General features: G+C 35.2%; 1 protein-coding gene across 1 annotated transcript; it reads right to left on the bottom strand.

Annotated features, from left to right (window-relative positions):
* Positions 1 to 17,451: 17,451 nt before the first annotated feature.
* LOC118582844 (olfactory receptor 4C16) lies at positions 17,452 to 18,384 on the bottom strand. The gene has a single exon (XM_036185968.1). The coding sequence runs from the start codon at positions 18,382 to 18,384 to the stop codon at positions 17,452 to 17,454; it is 933 nt and encodes a 310-aa protein (XP_036041861.1).
* Positions 18,385 to 27,897: the final 9,513 nt, after the last annotated feature.

Below are 27,897 nucleotides of genomic sequence, written 5' to 3' on the forward strand. Positions count from 1 at the left end.
GAAGCACTGGTCTTTCAAGACCTTTGTGTTATTTTAAAAGTCATTTTTTAATCAGTAAGTGCTTAGGATACACTGAGTGCTTAGGATAATTCAATTGTAAATCTGTTACTATGGATAGAACAATAATTAAGATACATAGAAGGCTTGAAAGTATATTATAGTTCATGAGAACAAATGCACACAATGATAGTGTAAATAAAAATTAATGGTAGTTGTTGGTGATTTTCCAAAACTTTACACTTAGTAGGAAGAACTAGGCAGATGTTTTAAAAATTAAATAATATTTGACATTCAAAATCAAGATGAAAGTTCATGATAGTAGGTTATGAATAAATTTTTATATTATGTGTGTATATGTTGACAGCAATATAATTATCCAATTTTATTCAAAAGTGAGTAGGTTATCATTATTCTCAGCTCTTCATAATAACTAAAATTACTGATTCCCGAAAGTGTGTGCTAGCACGCTACTTCAGAGGACTCACGATGTTACATTATTGAACCTCTTCACAGTAATCTCAGGAGTACCATTGAAACTTATCATAAAATAAGTAATAAAGGCAATAAAGAACACAAGCAAAATTTTAGAGCAGACGGTAGATTCCTGCCCAGGCTGCAGAATGACTATGATGTCCTAGATTTCCCCTAATTTCCAAGTTTATTTTTGGGTCTGTTCTGGAGGTTCTTGTTGTTGTCATCTGGGATCACCTTGGATGTTAGCACCTGCAGGGACACAAAGTGTATCAATAGGCAAGTCCTCATGTCACATATTTCAACAACTTGTGTTTCTAAATTAAACCACATGTTTTCACTTTACCAGACACTCTGCATGTGCATAATGACAAACCGTAAGATATGTCAGTGAAAAAAGAGAAACTATAAAATATTTTCCTTATTTTCTATACCTATAGTAACCTGACCTAAAATGTATTACATAGATGCTCAACTCAATACAGCTTTATAAAAGTAAATCAATCAACCTTGTACATGAATGAAAATGTCACTATACTACAAAGAATTAGAACAGCAAGAAATTAATACCCTTTGCACTGTGTGGCTCCTGAGGTAAAGCTTCAGGAAAGGTACATTTTACACAAAAAGAGATTATGATACGATTTTATAGATTGACTAAAATTCTACCCATTGATGTCAACTTAATACATTCTTTTAAAATTATCCCCCAAATTCCTGAAAATGTCACATGAGAAAAGGTCCAGTTACAAATCTAAATCAGGGAAATTTAAATTAAACACCAATATAATATTACTCCGAGCTGTCAGCATTATGCATATAACACTTAAAATATTTTAGGACAACATTTAATGATAGATTAGGAAATAAGTATTTACCCTGTTAAAAGAACCCCACTAAGGATTCCAAAAAATAGTCATTGCAACCTAGTGAAAATGTGAAAATGGGGAAAGGTTTAAATACATATTAGTAACAAAGCAGAAATGGAGTATGGTTCTTTTTTTTGTTTTGTTTTCTTTTTTATTGTGGAGTACAAAGCAGAAGCTTTAGTAGCTTAACTGGATCTGTATGGCAGTAAGGAGAACCACACACTTAGGTATAAAAGAAGTCATACCAAACTAATTTCTATGTGTACCTGAATGCTTTATAAAAAAAATAAGAAAGGTGCGGAATGGCATGGTTACATTTGAGGAATAAAGAAGATGAGGATCAAAAGATATTATAATCAAATTATATGTTGATTTCCTTACCAAAGATATTTTCCTTACTTCTTTAATTAAAAATATAATCCCATTATTTTAATATGGCTTTGGAATAATTCATTATACATCAGATGAAATTTAGATCAATAAAGAAAAATCATAATCTCTCATTAAAACTGCAAAAACTTCAAGGCCTTTTTCTTTATTATTTAACACTTCATTTCCTCCTTTAATAAAGTAATGAAGTTGTAGAAGCATTAGAATCCTAACCATTCAAATCCACAGATTGTCACACATGATGCAAATATAAGTAAATGCACTCTTGTCCCACATACAGACAGCCAAAGAAATGGTCCACAGGAGGAGACAAGGAACACATTTAGTCAGTCGATAGGATTTGACTAAAATCCATGAACTCTTAGATTTAAATTTGATATTGTGGATGTAAAATGTAATGAAAGGGGGGAAATTACTCAACGTCAGAGTTCCTCAATGTGTTGGGTTTCTTTCCTCTTTCATAAGTTATTCTTTTTAGAAATAGGCTTTGCCAATTATCTCTTAAGATGCAATCTACATTGTTTGTTGTGTCAACAAGGAAGGTAGTCCATCACTGTGATTGTGCTGGTGAATTTGTATGGAATTGGCTTTAGTTGTCTCTTAATCATTGCCTATCTTACATAACACCGACCTTTGATTTTTCTCAAGCAAAATGATGCTATCTAATATTTTATACCACAGGGGATTCTTATTGAAAACAAAAATATCCACATTAAACAACCAAGTGTAGGCATAGATAGGTAATACGTTGCAAGAACTAACTAAAGGTTAGCTATTTTGTTATTATTTTCTTTTCGTGAAACTGCATCATATTTAATTGATTGATTTCTAAAAGGACAAAAAAATCTGAAAATTTTTGAGGCATTTGAGAGACAAGGAAAGCCCTAAGGATATATTTTCTTCAGTGATTTTAATGCTTCCTCAAATATGGATTTCTACAGAAGTTGCAGGCTATTTTTTACCACCACTTCTCTAGTAAAAGTCTTATATTAATAATACAGAGAACATAGCAAGATCTGACATCATGGATAAAGTGGTCAGAATCAGTTAAAACATTTTCTCAAGAAATCCTAATATAATTTCTGCAAAATAAAATCCTCTTTATAAAGCAGAATAATCAGACCAAATACTTGCAGAAGATAGCAATTTTCTTTCTGTATTAAGATGTTTTTTTACTAGATTTTAAAAATATTTGTGGGATTTATTATATATTTGTTTATTGTTCTTTGATTTCATTACTTATAATATTTTTAAATGTTTTAGTTTATCATAACTTTTCTATCTCAAGTAATTAAAAGCATATTCTCACTTCCTTTTGCAGCCTATCCCACCAGCCTTTAACAGACCCAAATTTAAAATTAAGACTTATTAAAGTATTCCTATGACTGGTTTTCTATTGGAATATATCCTCTAAAGTATTCTAGCAAACTATTAAAATATGAAGTTAGGATAGAAATGAAAAGAATTTAAGGTTATCAAACAGTTACCAAGCAGCTATATTTTCAAAATACATAGTTCATGAAAATTATAATTATCCTGGAAAACAATTAAATAAAAATATATTAACCTATGATTTTATTTAGACTCAAGGTTTTTAAAAAAGCAAAGGAAAGAAGAAAGAATGAAATAAGAAAGTAAAATAGCATTGCTTACACTTTTGGTGTTGGCCAATTCCTGTCAGCATTTGAAATAATATCTATAATTCATAAATTCATGACAATAATTTTATAAACATATTTTAACATGCAATAACAAGTAGATATTTCAAGAGGTAAAAATGAAGTCATATAATTCACATGCTTTGTGTACTGATGTCAAATTGTAATTAAAATCAATGGTGTCACTAAAACTTACTCTGTGAGTACTAGGAATAAGGATGAGAGGACATCAGATTCATTTGAAAAATTTGAAATGCATCTGGGCTCTTTGCCCTTGTCTTCCTCCTTTGTGGTGATAAAATTCCAAGTCCAACCCTGCAGGGCTCAAAGCTTTTAGAGAAGCTGTAGTTCAGTATAGGAGAATTTAAGGGCACTGGAGGGACCTGGATGCAACCCCACAGACAATCCCCAAGGAAATTCCTGAAGCAATCTGTCAAAAATAACTATCTGTGTTTAGCTTTTCAGCTGTACCTTTAAAAATACTTGAGATTGTTTAGATATATGATGCACCGTACCACTTGATTTATGTTAAGTGGGAAAAAAATTGCCACTGTCTACACTGGAAATAAATCTTTACACATTCATTGTGTGTTGATAGTATTTATAAAAATAAAGCTTTAAATCTATTAATAATAAGAAAATTTGCCCTTAACATGATTAAGGTCAAACTTAGATGCATCCATTTCAAATTTCTCATAAGATGTACCTCTTATAACATCATTGCGTGTTTCAAGTTATCTCATCAGGTTTACAATATCTATTTTATTCAGATCACATGATTCCTTTTTCCATGTGATATCTTTTATTTTATCTCATTTAACACTATTGTATTCTTGAATTTTTATTTTTATTCATATCTTTTATTGTTTGAGATTATAATTACATCATTTCCCCTTTCCTCCCTCCAGACCTTCACATATGCCCATTCTTGTTCTCTTTCTAATTCTGGCTTCTATTTTTTTTTTAATTCTCTCAAACAATGTATCCTGAATACAGCTTCCCAACCCTACACTCCTCCCTGTCCCTCTAGCTTCCCTTTCCCCCACATCCACTCCCCCACCATCCACTCCCACCCCATTCCTCTCATCTTTCATCAGAAAAGGGCAAGTCTCCCAGGGATATCAACCAAACATGGCACAAAAAGATACAATAAGACCTGGCACAAACCCTTACATCAAGTCTGGGTGAGGCAACACAGTATGAGGAAAAGTATCCCAAAAACAGGCAAAAGAGTCAGAGACATCCCAACTCTGTCATAACTGTTGTAAAGTACATATATGTATATACATATATTTTCCTAAGTGCATAAACATAGCATGCTCAGTCTATATAATGTTGCTTGAAGTATGTTTTCAGTGTGACCATTTAGTACTGGATAGCCTGTTGGTGCACTTTTCTCACATTTTCAGCATCCCCTAGTTGTCTGTAACTTTAACAAACATCATACTAGATGAAATTAGGGCTACTCTCACTTGTTTTTTAGGAAATTATTTAAATTATATGTTTGCAAAAGTGGAAGTTATAATTTGAAACACTTATTACAACATAAAATTATGGTTAGGTTTTAGAAGAAAATTTTACTTAATGTATATATTTTGATTTACTGAATGGCATGGTATTTAATGTTTCCACAGAGGTACCAGGAAGGAAATTGACCAGGCTAGGCAGATTATAAAAAACAAATCTTGAACTTGTTCTCTATTAAAATATTTCATCTTTAAGACTTCGTGAAAATGAGATATAATTAAATCCATATTGCTTTACTTTATCAAATTGCTATTTCTTTCTTTTAACCAAATAGAAAAATTATGTAACAGAACTCCTATATGTGACGGTAAGTGCCATGTCTTAGGGATCTCTAAAGAATATCCCTGATTATTTTCCTAGGGTAGCCTTACATACCATAAATTGAGTGGCTTAGCTAATAAAAGTTTATTTTCTCATGGTTCTGATGGCTCATGTTTGAGATCACACTAGTAGTGCAATAAGTTACTCTGCAGGACTCTGAGGAGAATCCATGCCATAAATCTCCTAGAGCTTGGGAATTTATTGGCACATGTGGAAGTTCATTGATTTATAAAAGCATTATTTCAATGGCATCAATTTTTTAAGTCATCATTTGCATAATGCATTCCTTTCCATGTGCCTATCTTTGTTCCTTACTTTCCTTTTATACAAGGGTTCACAATATGGAGGGTTTTAGCATTATTATCTTTGTAAGGTCTCTATTTATAAATAAAGTTGGACTAAGGTATAGGGAATCAAGATTCATCCTATTGTTTTCTTAGGGGCAAGTAACCAAATCACAGTAATACCCATTTTTTTCTCTTTTTTTTATTATATTTGTGTTTTAATTTTACACATCAGCCATGGGTTCCCCTGCCCTCCCCCCTTCCACTCTCCAAACTTCCCCTCAGGCCCTCCCCTCCATATCCTATCTACTCCAGGGCAAAGACTCCCCTGGGGATTCATTTAAACCTGGTGGATTCGGTACAGGCAGATCCATTCCCCTCCTTCCAAGCTGAGAAAAGTGTCCTTGTGTAAGCCCAAGGTTCCAAATAGCCAGCTCATGCACTATGGGTCCCACTGCCTGGGTGCCTTGCAAACAGTTCAAGATATTCAATTGTCTCACTTATCCAGAGGGCCTAATCCAGCTGGGGGCTCCACAGTCTTTGGTTCATAATTCATGTGCTTCCATTTGTTTGGCTATTTGCCCCTGTGCTCTTCCAATCTTGGTCTCAACAACTCACACTCTTACAGTCATTTAAGGAATTGCTCAACATCCCTAACATCCCTAATTGTCCTGGAAATGCAAATCAAAATGACTCTGAGATAAAACCTTACACCTGTCAGAATGGCTACGATAAAAAACACAGAAGACAGCTAATGCTGGAGAGGATGTGGAGCAAGGGGAACTCTCCTCCACTGCTGGTGTGAATGCAAGATTGTATATGGCCACTTTGGAAACCAGAGTCCAGCCCCCAGCTTCCATCCAGCCAGCACTCTCATCTGGACCAGAGCTCCCATCTGGCCCAGAGCTTCAATCTGGACCAGAGAGAGGTTCCCTCAATATGTCAGCTCTGTCTGGACCAAGTGCATTGATAAGACCAAGAATCCACAAGGAGATGGGCAGAAGGCAAAGCAAAAGTACATACAACAAAATAAAGAGCAATAGAGCATCACCAGAACCTAGCCCTTCTCCAACAGCTAGACCTGAACATCACAGAATGGAAGAAGCAGAAGAAAACAAAAAACTTATAAGTAACATCATGAAGAGGCTTGAGCCTTATATAGAAGAAATCAAAGATAAGTAGAGGAACAGACAAACAAAAAATGGGAAGAACGCTATAAAAACTAGAGGAAAGGACACATAAAACAGAAGAAAACAATAAGTCCCTGAAAGAAAATCATGAAAAAGCAACAGGAACTTCAGATGCAAGTATAACCAACAGAACGCAAGAGATGGAAGAGAGGCTCTCTGGTGTGAAGATACGGTAGAAGAAATAGATTCATCAATTAAAAAAAAACCACTAAAAGCAACAAAGTCATGACCAAAAATGTCCAAGAAATTTGGGACACCATGAAAAGACCAAACCTATGAATAATAGGGATAGAGGAAGGAGAATACCAACTCAAAGGAACAGAAAATATATTTAACAAGATCATAGAAGAAAACTTTCCCAACTTAAAGAAGGAAATGCCTATGAAGATACAAGAAACCTATAGAACACCAACCAGACTAGACCCCCCAAAAAAGTCCCCTCGCCACATAATAATTAAACAACTAAATGTACAGAATAAAGAAAGAATATTAAGGGTAACAAAGGAAAAAGGCCAAGTGACTTATAAAGGCAAACCAATCAGAATAACACCCAATTTCTCAATGGAGATTTTGAAAGCCATAAGGACCTGGGCAGATATAATGCAGACACTAAGAGACCATGACCATGGATGCCAGCCTAGACTAATATAGCCAGCAAAACTTTCAATCATCACAGATGGAGAGAACAAGACCTTCCAAGACAAAACCAGATTTAAACAATACTTACTTACAAACCCAGCCCTACAAAAAAACACTAGAAGGAAAATTCCAAACTAAGGAATCAGATACACCCTCGAAAACACAGGAAATTGATAATACCACAGCAGCAAACCCTAAAGAAGAGAAGTACACACACACTACCACCAAAAAATAAAAATAATAACAGGAATGAACAATCACTGGACATTAATATCCCTTAATATCAATGGACTTAATTCACCTATAAAAAGACACAGACTACCAAAATGGATACAAAAACAGGACCCATCTTTCTGCTGCATACAAGTAAAACACCTCAAATTCAAAGACAGACACCTCCTAAGAATAAAAGGCTGGGAAAAGACTTTCCAATCAAATGGTCTTAAGAAGCACACTGGTATAGCCATCCAAATATCAAGCAAAATAGACTTCAAACTAAAATCAATCAAAAGAGATGATGAAGGACATTACATACTCACCACAGAAAAGATCCACCAAGATGAAGTTTCAGTTCTGAACATTTATGCCCCAAACACAAGGGTACCCACATATGTAAATGAAGCATTACTAAAGCTTAAATCAAATATAAAAACATTAATAGTGGGAGACTTCAACAACCCACTTTCCCCTCTGGACAGATCTGCCAAATTAAAACTTAACAGAGAAATAATGGACTTAACTGATGTTAGGACTCAAAAGAACTTAATCGATATCTACAGAACATTCCATTTGAACAAAAAAGAATATACCTTCTTCTCAGCACCCCATGGAACCTTCAGTAAAATCGACCACATACATGGCCACAAAGCAAATCTCAACAGATACAAAACAATTGGAATAACGTCCCGTGTTCTATTGCACCATGGTTTAATGTTAGATGTCAACAACAACAACAACAACAAAAAAAAAACCTACAGAAAACCTACAATCTCATGGAAACTGAATAATGTTCAACTGAATCACCAATGGTTTTAGGAAGAAATAAAGGAAGAAATTAAAGACTTCCTAGAGATCAATGAAAATTAATAGACTACATACCTAAATTTATGGGACACTATGAAAACAGTGCTAAGAGGAAAATTCATAAAACTAAATGTCCACATAAAGAAGTTGGAAATATCTCACACTAGTGATTAACAGCATACCTGAAAGCTCTAGAACGAAAAGAAGCCAAGTCTCCCAGGAAGAATAGATGCCAGGAAATTGTCAAATTGAGAACTGAAACCAATAAAATAGAAACAAAGAGAACAATATAAAAAAATCAATGAAACAAAGAGTTGGTTCTTTGAGAAGATCAACAAGATAGACAAGCCCTTATCCAAACTAACCAAAAGACAGAGAGAGTGCATCCAAATTAACAAAATCAGAAATGAAAAGGGGCACATAACAACAGACAATAAGGAAATGCAGAGAATCATCAGGTCATGCTTCAAAAACCTCTACTCCACAAAACTGGAAAACTAAAAGAAATGGATACTTTTCTGGATAAGTACCACATACCTAAGTAATACCAAGACCATATAAACCATTTAAATAGTCCAATAAGTCCTAAGGAAATAGAATCAATCATTAAAAGTCTCCCAACCAAAAAAAAAAAAAAAAAAAAAAGCCCAGGACCAGATGGTTTCACTTTCACTGCAGAATTCTACCAGATCTTCAAAGAAGACTTAATACCAATACTTTTTAAATTGTTCCACATAATAGAAGCAGAAGGAACATTACCAGACTCCTTCTATGAGGCTACAATTATCCTGATTCCTAAACTAAACAAAGATGCAACCAGGAAAGAAAACTACAGACTGATCTCCCTCATGAATATTGATGCAAAAATACTCAATAAAATACTGGCAAGACTCCAAGAACACATCAAAACAATTATCCATCATGATCAAGTAGGTTTTATCCCAGGGGTGACAGGTTGGTTCAAAATACAAAAGTCTGTCAATGTGATAAACAATATAAACAAACTCAAAGAAAAAAACCACATGATCACCTCACTAGATGCAGAAAAGGCATTTGACAAAATCCAACACCCCTTCATGATAAAGGTCTTAGAGCACTCAGGAATACAGGGAACATACCTAAACATAATAAAGGCAATCTGCAGCAAGCCAACAGCCAACATCAAATTAAATGGAGAGAAGCTGAAAGCAATACCACTAAAATCAGGAACAAGGCAAGGCTGTTCCCTCTCCCCATACTTATTCAATATAGTACTTGAAGTTCTAGCCAGAGCTATAAGACAACATAAGGAGATTAAGGGGATACAAATTGGAAAGGAAGAAGTCAAGCTTTCCCTATTTGCAGATAACATGAGAGTATACATGAGTAACCCCAAGAATTCAACCAAGGAACTGATACAGCTTATGAACACCTTCAGCCACATAGCAGGATACAAGATCAACTCAAAAAAATAAAATCAGTAGCCCTCCTATATACAATAGACAAATAGGCTGAGAAGGAAATCAGAGATACATCACGCTTTACAATATCCACAAATGATATAAAATACCTTAGGGTTACTCCAACTAAGCATATGAAGGACCTATATGACAAAAACTTTAAGTCCCTGAAAAAAGAAATTGAAGAAGATGACCGAAAATGGAAAGATCTTCCATGCTCATGGATAGGCAGGATTAACATAGTAAAAATGGTAATCTTACCAAAAGCAATCTACAGATTCAAAGCAATCCCCATCAATTTACCAACCCAATTCTTCAAAGACCTTGAAAGAATAATACTCAACTTCATATCGAAAACCAAAAAACCCAGGATAGCCAAAAGAATCCTGTACAATAAAATAACCTCTAGAGGCATCACAATCCCCAAGCTCCAGATCTACTATAGAACTACAGTAATAAAAACAGCTTGGTACTCGCATAAAACCAGATATGGGGACCAATGGAATCAAAATAAAGACCCTGACATTAAGTCACACACCCTATGAACATATAATTTTTTGACAAAGAAGCCTAAAATGTACAATGGAAAAAAGAAAGCATATTCAAAAAATGATGCTGGCATAAATGGATGTCAATGGCTGCAAATAAATACATATCTGTCACCGTGCACAAAACTCAAGTCCTAGTGGATCAAAGACATCAACATAAAGCCAGTTTTACTCTGAACCTGATAGAAGAGAAAGTAGGAAGTAGTGTTGAATGCATTGGCACTGGAGATCACTTTCTAAATATAACACCAGTAGCACAGACATTGAGAGAAACAATCAATCAATGGGATCTGTTGAAACTTAGAAGTTTTTGTACAGCACAGGACACAGTCAACAAGACAAAGTGACATGCTACAGAATGGAAAAAGGTCTTCACCAACCCCACATTTGACAGAGGGCTGATATCCAGAATATATAAAGAACTCAAGAAATTAGACATCAACATGCCCAACAGTCCAGTTAAGAAATGGGCTATAGAAATAAACAGAGAATTCCCAACAGAGGAAGTTCAAATGGCTGAAAGACATTTAAGGAATTGCTCAACATCCCTAATTATCTGGGAAATACAAATCAAAATGATTCTGAGATACTACCTTACACCTGTCAGAATGACTAAGATTAAAAACACAGAAGACAGCTTATGCTGGAGAGGATATGGAGCAAAGGTAACTCTCTGCCATTGCTGGTGGGAATGCAAGCTTGTAAAGCCACTTTGGAAAGTAATATGTGGCTTCCTTAGAAAATTGGATATCCATCTCCCCCAAGACCCAGCTGTTGCACTCTTGGGCATATACCCAAGGAATGCTCAATCATACCACAAGGGCATTTGCTTAGCTATGTTCATATCACCATGGTTTGTAATAGCCAGAACCTGGAAACAACCTAGATGACCTTCAACTGAAGAATGGATAAAGAAAATATGGTACATATAGACAATGGAGTACTACTCAGCAGAGAAAAACAATGACATCATGAGGTTTGCAGACAAATGGATGGATCTAGAAAAATTCATCCTGAGTGAGGTAACCTAGACTCAGATGGACAAACATGGTATGTACTCACTCATAGGAGGATACTAGATGTAAAACAAAGATGACTAGACTACTACACAACTCCAGGGAGGCTACCTAGAAAACGGGACCCTAGGAAAGACACAGGGATCACCTGTTGACAGAGAAATGGATGAGATCTACATGAACAACCTGGACGACTGTGGGAGTAATGAAGGGCAAGTTTCGAGAGAAAGAAAGCTTAGGAGAGCAGGAGATCCCAGCTGGATCAATAACAGAAAGGGAGAACAAGGAATAACAGCCCATGATAAATGATGACCACATGAGAACAGGAATATTCAGAGTTCTAGAGAGGTCCTCAGAAATCCACAATGATACATCCTCTGTAGACTGCTGGCAATGGTCAAGAGAAAGCCTGATCTGACCTGGTCTGGTGATCAGATGGCCAAACACCCTAATGGTCGTGCTTTAACTCTCATCCATTAACTGATGGAAGTGGATGCAGAGATCCTCTGCCTGGTGGAGCTCTAGGAGTCCAATTTTAGAGAAAGAGGAGAGACTGTAATACCCATTCTTAAGTCATGACTGGGTGTCTCATGTCAAATGGTTTCTTACTCTCTAAACTGGTGTTCTAGCAACCATTATTACACCTTCAGAACTCACTTTAATAGTGGAGTTGTCATCACGTCTACTCCTGCACCTATTCACTGACTCCTGATAGTTCCTGGTATGTCTCATATCTTTGTAAGGTAAGTTTATACTTTCCTAGCCAGGTTTTCCTAACATGTTTCACTGAGTTGCTCTTGTAAGCAAAGAGTGGTATAGGAAGATGCTTGAGTAGAAAGCAAACACTACTGAATAACAGGTTCTTCTCATAGGCAACAGCCTTGTCTAGATGTGAAGAATATTTTTCTCTTTCAAAAGAGAGTAAGCTGTTAGTGACAGCCCAAGAGATGTAGTCATTTTTTTTTTGTTTTTGTTTTTCAAAACTGGGTGTCTCTTTGTACTTTGGGTGCCTGTCCTGGATCTCACTCTGTAGACCAGGCTAGCTTCAAACTCACAGAGATCCACCTGGCTCTGCCTCTCAAGTGCTTGGATAAAGGCATATACCATTTCTACCTTGCTCAGCCCAAGAGATGTAAAATAGCTCATCAGGTCATAGTCCTCATTTCACCACACAGATGTATCCATTTTATTACTCAGATTTCCATCCTTTCCTCTACTAAAGTGTTTACTTCAAGCTCAATACCTACTGTAGTTAAACATCCAGTCTTTTCTGCATCTTAGTTGCAGATCCTTGAAATGGTTTATTATAGGGTCAGTCTGAAGGAGATGCCTGGCAGCAAACATGGGGGCTTGATGTTCCCTGCATGTCCAGAAGTAATGTTAGATACACCATAAAGAAGGTCCATCTAATGATGGAAAGATGACCCATTGATTATTGAAGAGTTCTTCTTGAAGAAGACCCAGGTCAAATTGTCAGCACCTGCACTGAGGTTCACAATCTGTTGTGGAATATTATTTTAACTGGTCAAAGATGTGTTATTTTGCTTATGCTGCAGAATATTACTTTAACTGTGTAAAGGTGTGTTACTTTTGTTTATGCTGCATTTATTAAATTATGTAAAGATATGTCGCCTTTGTTTCACCTTACCTGCCTAAGGCACCAGATTGGCCTAATCAAAAGCTGAACAGCCAATAGCATTCAAAACTAATAAGTCTCCCTGTCATGGTTAGGTAGTTGGGTGCCCCCCCCCCAAAAAAAAGCCTGTTATGAAACCCATTCATAACTCCAGCTCCAAGGCATCCAATCTTCTCTTCTGATATCTGTGAACACCAGTTACATGCATGCTGTGCAGAATTACATGAAACCTAAACACTCATATACATAAAGCAAAATGAATGAAAAGGATGCATTTGCATTCGATATGCATTGTTTTCCTTGTCTTTTTTATTGTTCTCTCATATATTGCATCCCAACTGCGGTTGCCCCTCCCTCCTCCCCTTCCAGTCCCTCCCTCTCCTTCCCTCTTCACCAGATCCACGCCTCCTCCATTTCCCTTCAGAAAAGTGCAGGCTTCCCAGGGATATCAACCAAACAAGGCATATTAAGTTACAGTAAGAGTATGCAAATCCCCTCATACCAAGGTAGGATGGAGGCAACCCATTAGAAGGAAAGGGGTCTCAAAAGCAGACAAAAGAGTCAGAGGCAGGCCCTGCTCCCACTGCTAGGAGTCCCACAAGCACACCAAGCTACACAACCATAACATATGCAGAAAGCTTTGGCCAGACCCATAAAGACTTACTGATTGTTGGTTCAGTCTCTATCAGGACCTATGAGCCCAGATTAGTTGAGTCTGTGGTTTTTATTATGGTGTCCTTGACCTTCTGGCTTGTACAGTCCTTTCTCACCCTCTTCCACAGGATTCCTCCAGTACCTTTTAATATTTGGCTTCGTGTCTCTGCATCTACTCCTATCCGTTGCTGGATAAAGCCTCTGTAATAATGATTATGGTAGGCTCCTATCTACCGGTAGACCAGAGTAATCATCAGGAATCATTTTATTGACCTTTTTTTCCATTTGTGTTTGTTTCTATCCTAGGTTTATGGGCTATCCAGCTTCTGGTTCATGGCCATGCAGGCTGTGTCAGGCATGGGTTCCCTCTCATGGGTCTCTGTCTGGACCAGTCATTGGTTTGCCACTCCCACAAGTTCTGTGCCTTCTTTTCCAGAGCACATCTTGCAGTTAGAACAAATTGTAGGTTGAAGGTTTTGTGACTGAGTTGATGTCACAGTCTCTCCACTGGAAACCTTTCCTGGTTACAGAAGATGGCCAGTTAAGGTTCTAAAACCCCCATTACTAAGAGGCTTAGCTAGCATCACCCTTAAAGATTCTAACAAATTGGAAAATATAAAAGAAATGGACAGTTTTATTGAGATATACCACTTACCAAAGTTAAATAAAGATCAGATAAATGATTTAAATAGTCCTATAACCCCTAAGGAAATAGAAGCAATCATTAAAAGTCTCCAAATTAAAAAAAAATCCCAGGGCCAGTTTTAGGACAGAATTCTATCACATGTTCAAAGAAGAGATAATACCAACCCTCCTCAAATCACATCACAAAATAGAAACAGATGGAACACCACCAGATTTATTTTGTGAGACCACTGTCATCCTGATATCAAACCACACAAAGAGTTTACAAAGAAAGAAAAGTACAAACCAGCTTCCTTCAGGAATATTAATGCAAAAATACTCAATAAAATACTCGCAAACAGAATACAAGGACACATCAAAAAGTTCGTCTACTATGATCAAGTAGACTTCATTCTAGAGATGCTGGGAAGGTTCAGCATAGGAAAATCTGTTAATGCAATGTTCACTATATAAACAAACTGAAGGAAAAAAGTCACCTGATCATCTCATTAGATGCTTAAAAAGCTTTAGACAAAATCCAACACCCTTGATGATAAAAGTCTTGGAGAGATAAAAGATATAAGGGATATACCTAAACACAGTAAAGACAATTTACAGCAAGCAAATACCCAACATCAAATTAAATGGAAAGACACTCAAAGCAATTCTACTAAAATCATGAACAAGAAAAGGCTGTCCACTCTCTCCATATCTATTCAATATAGTACTTGAATTTCTAGCTAAAGCAATAAGACAATTTTCCTTTTCTTCAGAAACAGAAGGTACCAAATATTCTGTCAACTGGAATTAAGAACTGAAAATCCTGTGATAACAGTCAAGCTATAGGTATTACATACTGACAACATTCTCAAGATTGACAGGAGACTGAAACTCACAGAATAGAAAAGGAAGTGGTGTACACTACACATACCAGTGTAGTTTATTGTAGACTTTACTGTTTTCTACTAACATACAAAAAATATGATAATACTTTGAAATAAAGAAATTATAAGATGGAGTTATTTCTCTGTCATAGATCCCATGGCTTGCATGTGCAAGGACCTACATTTAATCCCAGGCACTCAAAAAAAAAAAAATCAAAGGAATACAAAAAAAAAAAAAAGAAAGAAAGAAAGGAAGAAAAAAAGAAAGAAAGAAAGAAAGAATGAAAGAAATTTTATGGTTTCTAATATAACAAAATTGATAAAAATTTTGCTATACAATTTACTGGTTTAAAAAAGTAATAGAAATCTTAAGTAAGAAATAATCCATGTTTAATCTTTTCTATTAAAAATACACAAGAAAAAATTATTAACATTAATAATATTATTTGCATTAATATTTTTAGTACTAGAGTATTAATTAATAATGATAAAATTAACTCTAATGTAAAAATATCTAAATGTCTGCCTTTCCTTTGCTAATATTATTTTCTTCTGGATTTGATACAAAATTCATTAAAATAATTTATATTTGCAATATATAATTTCTGTTCCAAAACCTGAAATATTCCCTTGGGTCATCCTGTTTCTATTTAATCTGTTAATATATCCAAATACCCTATCTTTAGGTACTAACCTGTATAGACATCTCTATCATAAACTACCTTATATATGCTGCACTAAATCTAACACTTTGCTATAAAGGAAATATTATAATTAGTATGGCATAGATAAATCTCAATAGTTAAAGATAACGAAATCAAGTCAGAAAAAGGGAATAAGGATTACAAAAGAATCATTGTGACTGCAACCCTAACATTGACTGCAGAACATCCCAGACTCTCAAGAGTGATCTTTTTTTCTCTGTGTGTCTTATTAGTGTTCTAGAACAATCTAAATAAACACATGGCAAGAGTTTTGAGTCACATGGTGGTGGTGCATGTCTTTAGTCCCAGCACTCAGGAGACAGAGCCTGGTGGATCTCTGTGGGTTAGAAGCCAGCCTGGTCTACAGAATGAGATCCAGGATAGGCACCAAAACTACACAGAGAATTCCTGTCTTGAAAAAAACAAAACAAAACAAAAAAACAAAAAGAACTTTGAGTCAATCTCCAAAGTTCAATCTCCAAAGAAAATAGATTCCTTCAAGGGTATACATTTTCACCTATACTCACACTTGCTACAATTATTTGAATATAGCACAAATTACTGAATCCAGAGAATAACTTAGGTTGATGATAAGATCAACGTGTCTTCATAAAAAATAACTAACTAATTGGAATATATATGTATATATATATATACATATATGTATATATATATACATACATATATGTATATATATATACACACAAACATATATGCAATAACAAGAAGTAGTGGGGGGAAGATGTTACAATTTTTTTCTGGTTTTCTTTTCCATTTATTTATTTTTTGTTTTATATACCAACAAACACAGATCCCTCTCTCAACCCTTCCTCCCACTGCTCCCATCCCTGCCTACTGCCCCCGCCATTGGGACCCATCCCTCATCCCCTCCTTCAAAAGTATAAGTTCTCCCGTGGGGGCACAGCAAAGCCTGGTACATTCAGTTAAGGAAGGATCCAGCCCCTCCCCACTGCCTCAAGGCTGAGCAAGGTGTCCGACCATATGTAATGGGATCCAGAAAGCTGGCTCATGCACCAGGGATAGATCCTGATCACACTGCCAGGGGCCAAGAGGTTACCATTTTGAAGGAGAGGAGGAAAGTATATATGGGAGAGTTTTGAGGGTAGAAAGCAAAGAGAGAACTATTGAAATTATATTAAAATCTCAAAAATAAAATGCTAAAAATAAGAAATCACTAATTGGGAAAGGTAAATCTTATCAGGCTTTGAATAGGAAATGTGATTATATAGATAGATATATATTAGGCAGAAACTTCAGAAGTCTACAGGAACGTGGACAGAAAATTACAAATACAGCCAAAAGTTGTTGAGACAGAAAGACTGGAAAGGCCAAGAAACAGGATCAAACACCTACAAAGACAAAAGGTCTTCACACTTACTTATATTTCACAGTTTATCCCTCTATATAAATTGATTCAACAATGTTTCACATTGTCTCTTTACTATATGAGCTTATAATCTTATGCCCAACAAACTGATATATTAAACTAATAATAAAAATAATATTTATTAACTTCTAATTTAATGCTATGAAAAAAGATACAAGAGCTTCATTTATTTCCTATCATCTGAGACCAGTTTCTTCCTCCATAACTTTTTCATGGCATTTTTCACTTCTGCATTTCTCAATGTGTAAATCAGAGGGTTGAGCAAAGGTGTCCCAATTGAATAAAATGTAGCTATCATCTTGTCCATAGGAAATGTGGTTGCAGGGCGTGTGTATATAAATATACAAGGTCCAAAGAACAGGATGACCACAATGATATGGGAGATGCAGGTGGACAGGGCTTTTCTCCTCCCTTCAGCACTGTGGTTTCTTAGGGAACGCAAGATGATGACATATGAGACCATCAGCATGAGGAAACTCACTGTACAAATGGCCCCACTGTTGGACACCAGAAGTAGGTTGATCACATATGTGTCTGAACAGGCAAGTTTCAGCAGTGGCTGCAAGTCACAGAAATAGTGGTCAATCTTATTGGGACCACAGAAAGGTAAACTCAAAGCAAGAAATATCTGAACTAAAGAATGCACACAGGATCCCACCCAGGCTATGGCCACCAGCACCCCACAAACCCGGCGACTCATGATGGTCATGTAGTGCAGAGGCTTACAGATGGCTACATAGCGGTCAACAGCCATGAGGATGAGGATGAAGATCTCCAGGCAGCCAAAGAAATGGAATGTAAAGACCTGGATTATGCACTCACTAAAAGAAATAGATGCTTCCTTCATCAGAGAATCCACAATAGTTCTAGGGGCTATGGTTGTAGAGAAGCAGGTGTCAGATAAGGATAAGTAGAACAAGAAGAAGTACATTGGACTCCCAAGTGCCTGGCTTGTCTTGATGGTAGCAATGATCAACAAGTTACCCAATAATGTTCCCATATAAAAAAGCAAAAACACAACAAAGAGAATTTTCTTTCTAAATGGATCCTGTGTCAAACCAAGTAGAATGAACTCAGTCACATTGTTACTCAGCCACATTGTTTAGTGATCAGAAGTGAAATACCTTATCTGAAAAAAATAAAGACATTTATTTTTGAGAGTGGTACATGATTCTGCGGAGCACTTTATGCAAAAGTAAGTAATCCTCATTAGTAATATTCTGTTATTTTTTTAGTAAGTGATTCAACACTTCTTCCTAAAATTTTGAGGCAATCTATTTGCATTATTATGTTCCCATAACACTTTGCAAACAGAAATTCTTGTTATCACAATTATGGTTAATTTCATGACTTAATGATTATAAATTTAAAATATTTTATCTGTAATATTTTATCATTAACTTAATTTTTTCATATGAAATGAGAAGCTGCCTATCATTACCTCACAATAAAGAATATCATATTTTAAAAATATCAATATACATATTTTTGCAGACATGATTAGTTCAGCACTCTACAAAACTTATTTCAGGTATTTTAGCCTAAACATGAGAAAAATAAATATTTATAACTTCCAAAAATCTTAAACTATATTGTGATACTTATTACTTGGCATAATCAATGGATCAGAATAAACGTTTTTGCTGACTTGAACTATCATTAATTAATATTACAACTTTTAATTCTAGCTTATTTTATTAAAGGCACACTTTTGAGCATCCAGAGACCTAAAGTTATAGTTGAATAAGATGAAGGTGGTGGGCATCATTCTTCAATTTTTAATGTTTTTTGTGATAACAGTTTTTTTTTCACATGTGTTAGAATCAGTTTCAAGGGGGACTAGAAGACAGATGTAATACCTAGTAATTTTAATATCAGTATGTCTATAAACACCATGTTCTTGGAACAGAGCAGTAATACAGAAGAGAAAGGAAGTTGTGATTTTGCTGAGAAGGAATATGCATAGTCAGTAATTGACTCTTTGTTCATTTTGTTTTGCCTGCAAATGTCATTAAATATTTTTTAAGTATCACTTCTTCCAATAAATAATTAACATGGAATCTTCTATTATCATGGTTTTCACTTCTAAGAACAGAAACTTTTTACTGATTATTACTTGTCAAAATGCTTCTGGATGATAGATAGATAGATAGATAGATAGATAGATAGATAGATAGATAGATTATAGATAGATGATAGATTGACAGATAGATAGATAGATAGATAGATAGATAATAATAATGATGATGATGATGATAGCTAGATGGATAGATAGATGATAGATAGATACACAGATACATAGATTGATATACAGATAATGATGATAATGAAGATAGATGATGATGATAGATAGATAGGCAGATAGATTATAGATAGATTTATAGATTATTGATAGATAGATAGATAGATAGATAGATAGATAGATAGATAGATAGTCAGGTAACACTAATATTTAACTGGAATCTATTTACAAGCCATGTGGAAGACCTATGTATTATACTGTGCTCCTACCAATCTTGCCAACATAGTTGCTGCATGGTGTTGAAACCTGTTGTCAAAACAAGGTATATGACAGACAAGACCTACACAAAATTGTCATTATATTTATTTACTTTTCTCTCTTTGCAAATTTTCATCTCTACAATAGACATGAGAAGTCTTTGCTTTCTATAAATAAAAAAATACTCATGGCAAATGTCAATCAAACTTTCTCACCATAGATTCTGATTTTTGGCAACGATGTTACGCTGTTACAGAACTGAGTTGCTCTATTAATTATTAAAATGGGCCTATTCATTCCTTATTTTTGCCCTCAAATGGCATGTTTGTACATGAAAATAATGTATGCTTAGTGGACACAGTGATGGAAAAAATGCACTCACCTCAATTCAATTTAGTCACTTCTTGAAGAATACAATGTTTTGAATGTTTGCTCTGAATTCCATTAGTTTTTTTTTTTTTTTTATTTTTAGAACAAGCTCATTAACCTCAAACATGAACATAGACTTTTTTTTATAACAAATTCAAAGTAGTAGATTTAATGAACTTGGTGAAATTTATAGTTCTTAATCAAACATTTAATCATTATTTTCATCAATAGTCAAAGGCCATCATTCTCTCTGGAACATATTAATTTTATAGCTATTATGACCATCTAGACATTTGAAGACTCAGTTTTAAAGAAAACTCAAAGAAGCTTTTAATGATTGTTTTGTAACAAGGAAAATAATCCCTGATTGTGAAAGTCCTTTCCTCATAGGCTTTGTTGTACTAATGTAGGTATTTGATTCATTGCAATTATCTAAATGGTTCTTTAGTTTTCTTTCTTGAATAAATATGCAGGAAATTTATGCTGTCAAAATATCATGGTCCACTATAACAAACTCAACGTCTTGTATATAGTGATACCTAATGGCTTATGTTGAGCATTGTCTCTACTTAAAATGCAATACCTCTCTTGTAGATAGAGAGATGTTTCAGTGGGCAAAGTGGTTGCGGAGTATGAGGACATGAGTTCAAATATCTACTATGTAAAATACTAGGCATGGTGGGATGTATTCATAACCCAAGAGCACAGTGCTAACAGCCCTGCAATTCTAGCCCAACTGAATTTTGTAATATTGGAAACAGCTGAAGAAAACATCCTGATGTCCACTTCTGGCTTCTACACATGGGCAAACACATCCTCATGTACATGTGCACATATGCACACCCACACTTCAAATTTAGTTTTTACCTGATTATTTTAGTGTTTTCCGACTTTAAATTTTATTCAAATCATGAATTTACTGGAGTTTCCATTTACTATGAATGGAAGGCAAGAAAATATTATCCTAATTTATTTTTTAAAAAGCCTCAAGATCTAAGTAACTAGTGAAATGACAGCATAATCTGTAAAAGAAGATGTTATATTTTAAACCACACTAATATTATTGGGTCTCTGTCACCCGCAAAATGAAAATTTTCAGAATCTGTTGGTGGTGTTTTACATGGGTAATCTTGACATTTTCACAACCTCTTGATACAAATCTATTCTTCTTGGGTGTCTGTACATATAATCCTTTGACCATCTTCCAACTGAAATTGTTACCTTTTACAGCAGGTTCTGAAAGGAATCAGGTATGAAAACTCTGTTGCACTGGTCTAAAAACATAGCAATGCTGGAGAGACTCCAGGATGGCTAGAAGAGACCAGCACAATAATAAACAGACATTGAATTAATGTTGTAGGTGGTGGAAAGAGCTGAATGAAAAGCAACCCAGAAAAGGTGGGAAACATAAGTGGACCAGAATGTGTGGTGACTCTTCCCATGGTTCTATGCTCTACTTTGTAGTCCCCATGAAAAACATCACTACTTCTGCATGTTCCTATATTTGCTAATTCAGCTATACTGCTTATCTCTCTTGTAGAAAATCTCTATATTACCTTTATTCACAAGGAGGTTACCATTCTCACTGAAAAGAAAAATGGCTTTTTATTATCCATAGAAAAACATTATTTCTCTGGGAGTTCTAATCCTTCTTAAAGCCCAAAATAAAGAGTTATAATCTTTCCTCCCAGTGGAATAATACACGAAAAGTAGCTTGCCTGAGGACTCATTATAGACTTGAAAGCTCCAATCTAGTTTTTGCACACCAGGTTCCTTAAATAATTAATTCTTTTCAAATATTACTAAGCAGAGGACATGATCATTATATTTGGGCAATAGTAAATCCTAATAGTATATTTTCAGTTAAAAAGGAGTTAACTAGGGACAAAAACTGAGGAAAAGAATACTTTTTATCCAGACACATTTTCCAGATTTCCAATGCTAACTTTATAGCATTTCTTTCTCAACTTTAGTATTTGTTCATATTTATGTGTCATTAATTCATGCTATTATTAAATAGATTATATATTACATATATTATATTTAGAATTTTTTATATTTGATCTGAAAAGTCCCTAAAATAAAGTCATTTACTTTCTAAATCTCAGATGTGAATACATTACAAATTATATTCTCATGATATCATTGCAGAAACATGGGAAAAGTATAGTATTCTGCTTGTTTTTTCAGTTAGAGATAGAAAAACTGACATCCTCCAAAAGACTAGGCTATATTGGTCACTAGTCTTTGTTCACCTTACTCTGATTTTTCATAAAGCACACAATCTCCTCTAATTTCTGGCATCTATAGCATCTTAGTGATATCATGTATTATTTCACCACCTTGCAGGTAAAGTGTTTGGGAATTCTTTTGCACTCTCCCACATCAATAGATTATGGTCAAGTTTAACATATTAATCACATCCTTGTTTTCCTACTATAATAGTTTATCAGAAACATGGTGTTTATATAAAACTTTTGCCAACATCAAAGAATGTTTTCATTCAAATATTTCTATTTTACTTGATTCATTTTCTTTATAACAGTAAGTGTTTTAAAGTGTTAGCTTTTTTATATAGCTTGCTCAGGGGGTGTTAGAATAATGCAGATTTAAGACTGGAGATGTATTAAAATATACTTAATTAACCTGTGATAATGACAGTCAGACCTCATAAAGCAAAACCTGTCACTTACCAGCTGGAAGGCTCAGGAAGTTAACATCATTGTCTGTCCATCGCCTTTTAAGGCAGATTTTTCCATAGAGTACTGGATAAAACAAAGTTATTTTTGCCTCCCAGAGGGAATTTTTAACACATAATGCTATAAAGTATCAATACTCTGAAATAAATTAGTCCCTAAAGTTATCATTATTTACAGATGAGACACCTGAATGATATTGTAATTTCAACTTTGAGTTCTATTTAGCCCACAAGAATACCAAGGTAACCCTTATCTCACCTTTAAATCTGATGGAAACCAAGATGCGGGTTTAGAAACTTCAGTCACAGCAACAGAAACCAAAGAAACAAAAAATACAAGTGGATAATGAAGAGGATAGCAAAAAATAAAAAAAATATATATATTAGTGAAAGAAGAAATGGCCAGTGAAGGAATATTACTGCTCCTACCAGTGCCTGAAGCTACTACTCAGGGTATAAGTAGATAAGCCTTTGAACTCCTGCTGTGTTATGTTTTCTTATTTTATTTTATTTTTTAATACTTATACAATATACATTTGACCATATTTTCCCCTCCATAATCTCATTCCAGAACCTCCTCAACTCCATAACTAGCTAATTTCATCTGTGTCTATCAACAACAACAAAACACTCAAAAATCAATCAAACAATATAAAACCATAAAAAATCTAGGAATATTAAAATTGTCAAAAAAAAGCCAAAAGGTCATTCAAAATATAGATTGTGTGTGTGTGTGTGTGTGTGTGTGTGTGTGTGTGTGTGTGTGTGTGTTGGCCAACTATTCCTGGGAATGGGGAGTGTAACTGATATATACAGTGACAATTTATTGGAGTAAATTGATTATCCCTTTGTCAGGTGCTATCAATTACATATAACTTCCTGCTTAGAGGTGGGAACAAGTATCCATTCTCTCTCCTCAGTGCTGAGACATTTTCTGACCTGAACCTGTGTAGGTCTGATGTACTCTCCTACAGTCTCTGTGAGTTCATATGAAGATCTCTCCTGTGGCTTCAGAAAGACACTGCTTCATTAGGTTCCTCGACACCTCTAGCACCTGTGAGGAGAGATGTTTGATGAAGGCATTTCATTTATGACTAAGTGCTCAAAATTTTTACTCTCTGAATTTTTCCAGTTGTGGGTCTCTGTGTTAATTCCCATCCACTGCAAAATGTAGTTTCTCTGATGAAGGTTAGGCAAGGCACTATATGAGTATCATAGTATGTAGGTCATCAAGAGTGATTTTATTGCTATGTTCTTTAAGCAGAATAACTGCAGTAGCTTTGACCCATGGTCCATGACCTATATAGCCTCAGATTCTTAGTCACTTTGCCAGTGTCAAACATGGGTTTCATTTCATGGAGTGTGCTTTAAATCTATTATTGTTTATTTTAAAAAGTGGTTGGTTATTCCAGTAACACATATGCCACTACTGCATTAGTATTTCTTGCTTTCAAATCTAAATCGTGGAAAACAAAGTGATACAATGATAGTGTAATATGTTTCCTAGTTTACAGACATATTATTTCAAGGATTCCAAGATTTATTCTTTAAATTATTCTGAAGACTAACATGCATAATAAGGAAACATCTAATTTTATACCTTTTCAATTTAAATTCATTTGTTTTAACAACTTATATCAGTAAAAATATTTTTTCTTTTTTATTATTTTATTTTTCTATTTTACATATCAACCACTCTTCCACTCCCTCCCCTTCTCCCATTTCCCTTCTACCTTCCCCAATAGCAGCCCCCATTCACTCCTCATAGGTAGTCAACACTGTCTGGCATACCAAGTTGGGGCCTTTTTTGGGTAATCAACATTGTCTGGCATTCCAAATTGGGGCAGGACTAAGCCCCCCTCTCCCCTGCATCAAGGCTGATTAATGCATCTCACCACAAAGGATTGGGATCTAAACAGCCAGTTCATGTACCTAGGATAGGTCCTTGTCCCATTGCCAGGGGCCCCACAAATAGATCAAGCCACACAACTGTCACCCACACCCAGCTGTTAGTGCAAAGTCCTTGAGCTCCCACTAGCTCTGGTCAGCTCTCTCTGTGGTTTTTGTATCATGATCTTGACCTGTTTTTTCTCCTATAGACCCTCCTCCCTCTCTTTAACTAAACTTCAGCTCAGACAAGTGCTTGGCTGTGTGTTTTTGCGTCTGCTACTAGATGTAGGTTCTATGATGACAATTGGGGTATTCACCAATCTGAGTACAAGGGAAGGCTATTTCAGGAACCCTATCCACCATAGCTAAGAATCTTAGCTGCGAACATCCTTGTGGGTACCTGGGGATTTCTCTAGGACCAAGTTTCTCCCTAACCCCATACTGACTCATTCTGTCAACATATTTCTTCCATTGCTCTTCATCTCTCCCCAAATTTGGCTATCTCAATCCCTCATGTTCCCACCCCCTATTTCCTCCCCTCAACTCCCCCTCCCAGTTTACCCATAAGATGGTAACATTTTCTCCTTTCTAAACCAATCCATGCATGTCACTCTTAAGGTTTTTCTCTTTACCTAGCTTTTCTGAGGTTGTGGATTGTAGCCTGGTTATCTTTTGCTTTGCATCTAATATCCACTTATGAGTGAGTACATACTGTGATTGTCCTTCTAGGCTTGGATTACCTCACTCAGGATGACTCTTTCTAGTTCTATCCATTTCACTACAAATTTCATGATGTTATTGTTTTTTTTTTTTTTTTTTTTTACCACTGCATAATATCCCATTGTATAAATATACCACATTTTCTTTATCCATTCTTCCATTGAGGAACATCTAGGGTGTTTCCAGGTTCTGGCTATTATGAATAATGACGCTATGAACATAACTGAGTAAGTGCTCTTGTGATGTGGTTGAACATCTTTTGAGTATATGCCCAGGAGTGCTATAGCTGGGTCTTGAGGTAGGTTGATTCCCAATTTTCTGAGATATGGACATACTGATTTCCAGAGAGGATGTACAAGATTTCATTCCCACCAGCAATGAGTGTTTTCCACATACTCTCTGGCATAAGCTGTCACTATTATTTTTGATCTTAGCCATTCTGTCATGTGAAAGATTGTATCTCAGAGTTGTTTTGATTTGCATTCCCCTGATGGCTAATGATGGTGAGTATTTCCTTAAATGTCTTTCAGCCATTTGAGACTCTTCTGTTGAGAATTCTGTGTTTAACTCTGTAGTCCATTTTTTAAATTGGATTATTTAATATATTGATGTCTGGTTTCTTGAATTCTTTATATATTTTAGAGATCAGCCCTCTGTCAGATGTGTGGTTGGTGAAGATCTTTCCCATTCTGTAGGCTGCTGTTTTGTCTTCATTTTTCTTTGCCTTACAGAAGCTTCTCAGTTTCAGGAGATCCCATTTATTAATTGTTGCTCTCAGTGTCTGTGCTACTGGTGTTATATTAAGTAAATGGTCTTCTTTTGCAATGTGTTCAAGTCTACTTCCAACTTTCTCTTCCATAAGGATCAGAGTAAATTGATTTATGTTGGGGTCTTTGATCCACTTGGACTTTAGTTTTGTGCATGGCAATATATATGAATCTATTTGTATTTTTCTACATGTTGACATCCTGTTATGCCAGCACCATATGTTGAAGAATCTTTATTTTTTTCATTGTACAGTTTTGGTTCTTTGTCAAAAATCAGGATTTCATAGGTGTGTGGATTAATGTCAGGATATTCAATTTGATTCCATTGATCCATGTGTCAGTTTTTATGCCAATACCAAGCTGTTTTTATTACTAGAGCTCTATAGCAGAGCTTGAAGCCAGGGATGATGATGCCTCCAGAAGTTCTTATATTGTATAAGATTGTTTTGGCTATCCTGTGTTTTTTTTTTTTTATTTTTCATATGAAGTTAAGTATTATTCTTTCCAGGTCTGTGAAGAATTATGTTGGGATTTTGATGGGAATAGCATTGAATCTGTAGCTAGCTTTTGGTAAGATTGTCATTTTTATTATGTTTCTTCTACCTATCCATGAGTATGGGAGTTCATTCCATTTTCTGATAGCTTCTTCAATTACTTTCTTCAAAGACTTAAAGTTCTTGTCATACAGGTCTTCCATTTGTTTGGTTAGAGTTACTTCAAGATATTTTATGTTACTTGTGGCTATTGTAATTGGTGATGCTTCTCTAATTTCTTTCTCAGCCCATTTATCACTTATATATAAGTAGGCTACTAATTTTTGAGTTAATCTTATATCCTACGACATTACTGAAGGTATTTATCACCTGTAGGAGTTCCTGGGAAGAAATTTGAGTCACGTATACTCTCATTTCATCTGTAAATAGTGAAAGTTTGACTTCTTCCTTTCCAATTTGTATCCCTTTGATCTCCTTTTCTTATCTTATTGCTCTTGCTAGAACTTTGAGTTATATACTGAATAGATATGGTGGGAATGGACAGTTTTGTCATGTTCCTGATTCTAGTGGAACTATTTTGAGTTCCTCTCCATTTAGTGATGTTGGCTATTGGCTTGCTGTATATTACCCTTATTATATTTAGGAATGTTCCTTGTATTCCTGATCTCTCCAAGACCTTTATCATGAAGGGGTATTGGATATTGTCAAAGGGTTTTCAGTATCTAATGAGATGATCATGCTCTGTTTTCTTTCAGTTTGTTTATATGATGAATTACATTGCCAGATTTTCCTATGTTGAACCAACCCTGCATCTTTGGGATAAAGCCTACTTGATCATGGCAGATGATTTTTTATGTGTTCTTGGATTTGGTTTGCCAGTATCTTATTGAATATTTTTGCATCAATGTTCATGAGGATGATTGCTCTGTGATTCTCTTTCATATTTGCATCTTAGTGTGGTTTGGATATCAGAATGACTGTGACCTCATAAAAAGAGTTTGGCAAAGTTCTTTCTGTTTCTATTGTGTTGAACAATTTGAGGAGTATTGGTATTAGCTCTTCTTTGAAATTCTGGTAGAGTTCTGCACTGAAACCATCTGGTCCTACGCTTTTTTTTACTTAGGAGACTTTTAATTACTCTTTTCTATTTCCTTAGGGGTTGTAGGTCTTTTTA

The sequence above is a fragment of the Onychomys torridus genome, chromosome 4 (genome assembly GCF_903995425.1).
Source record: "Onychomys torridus chromosome 4, mOncTor1.1, whole genome shotgun sequence".
Lineage (NCBI taxonomy): Eukaryota > Metazoa > Chordata > Mammalia > Rodentia > Cricetidae > Onychomys > Onychomys torridus.

What these genes read in the sequence shown, in the direction of transcription:
- LOC118582844 (XM_036185968.1), bottom strand. Translation starts at nt 18,384, where the DNA reads ATGTGGCTGAGTAACAATGTGACTGAGTTCATTCTACTTGGTTTGACA.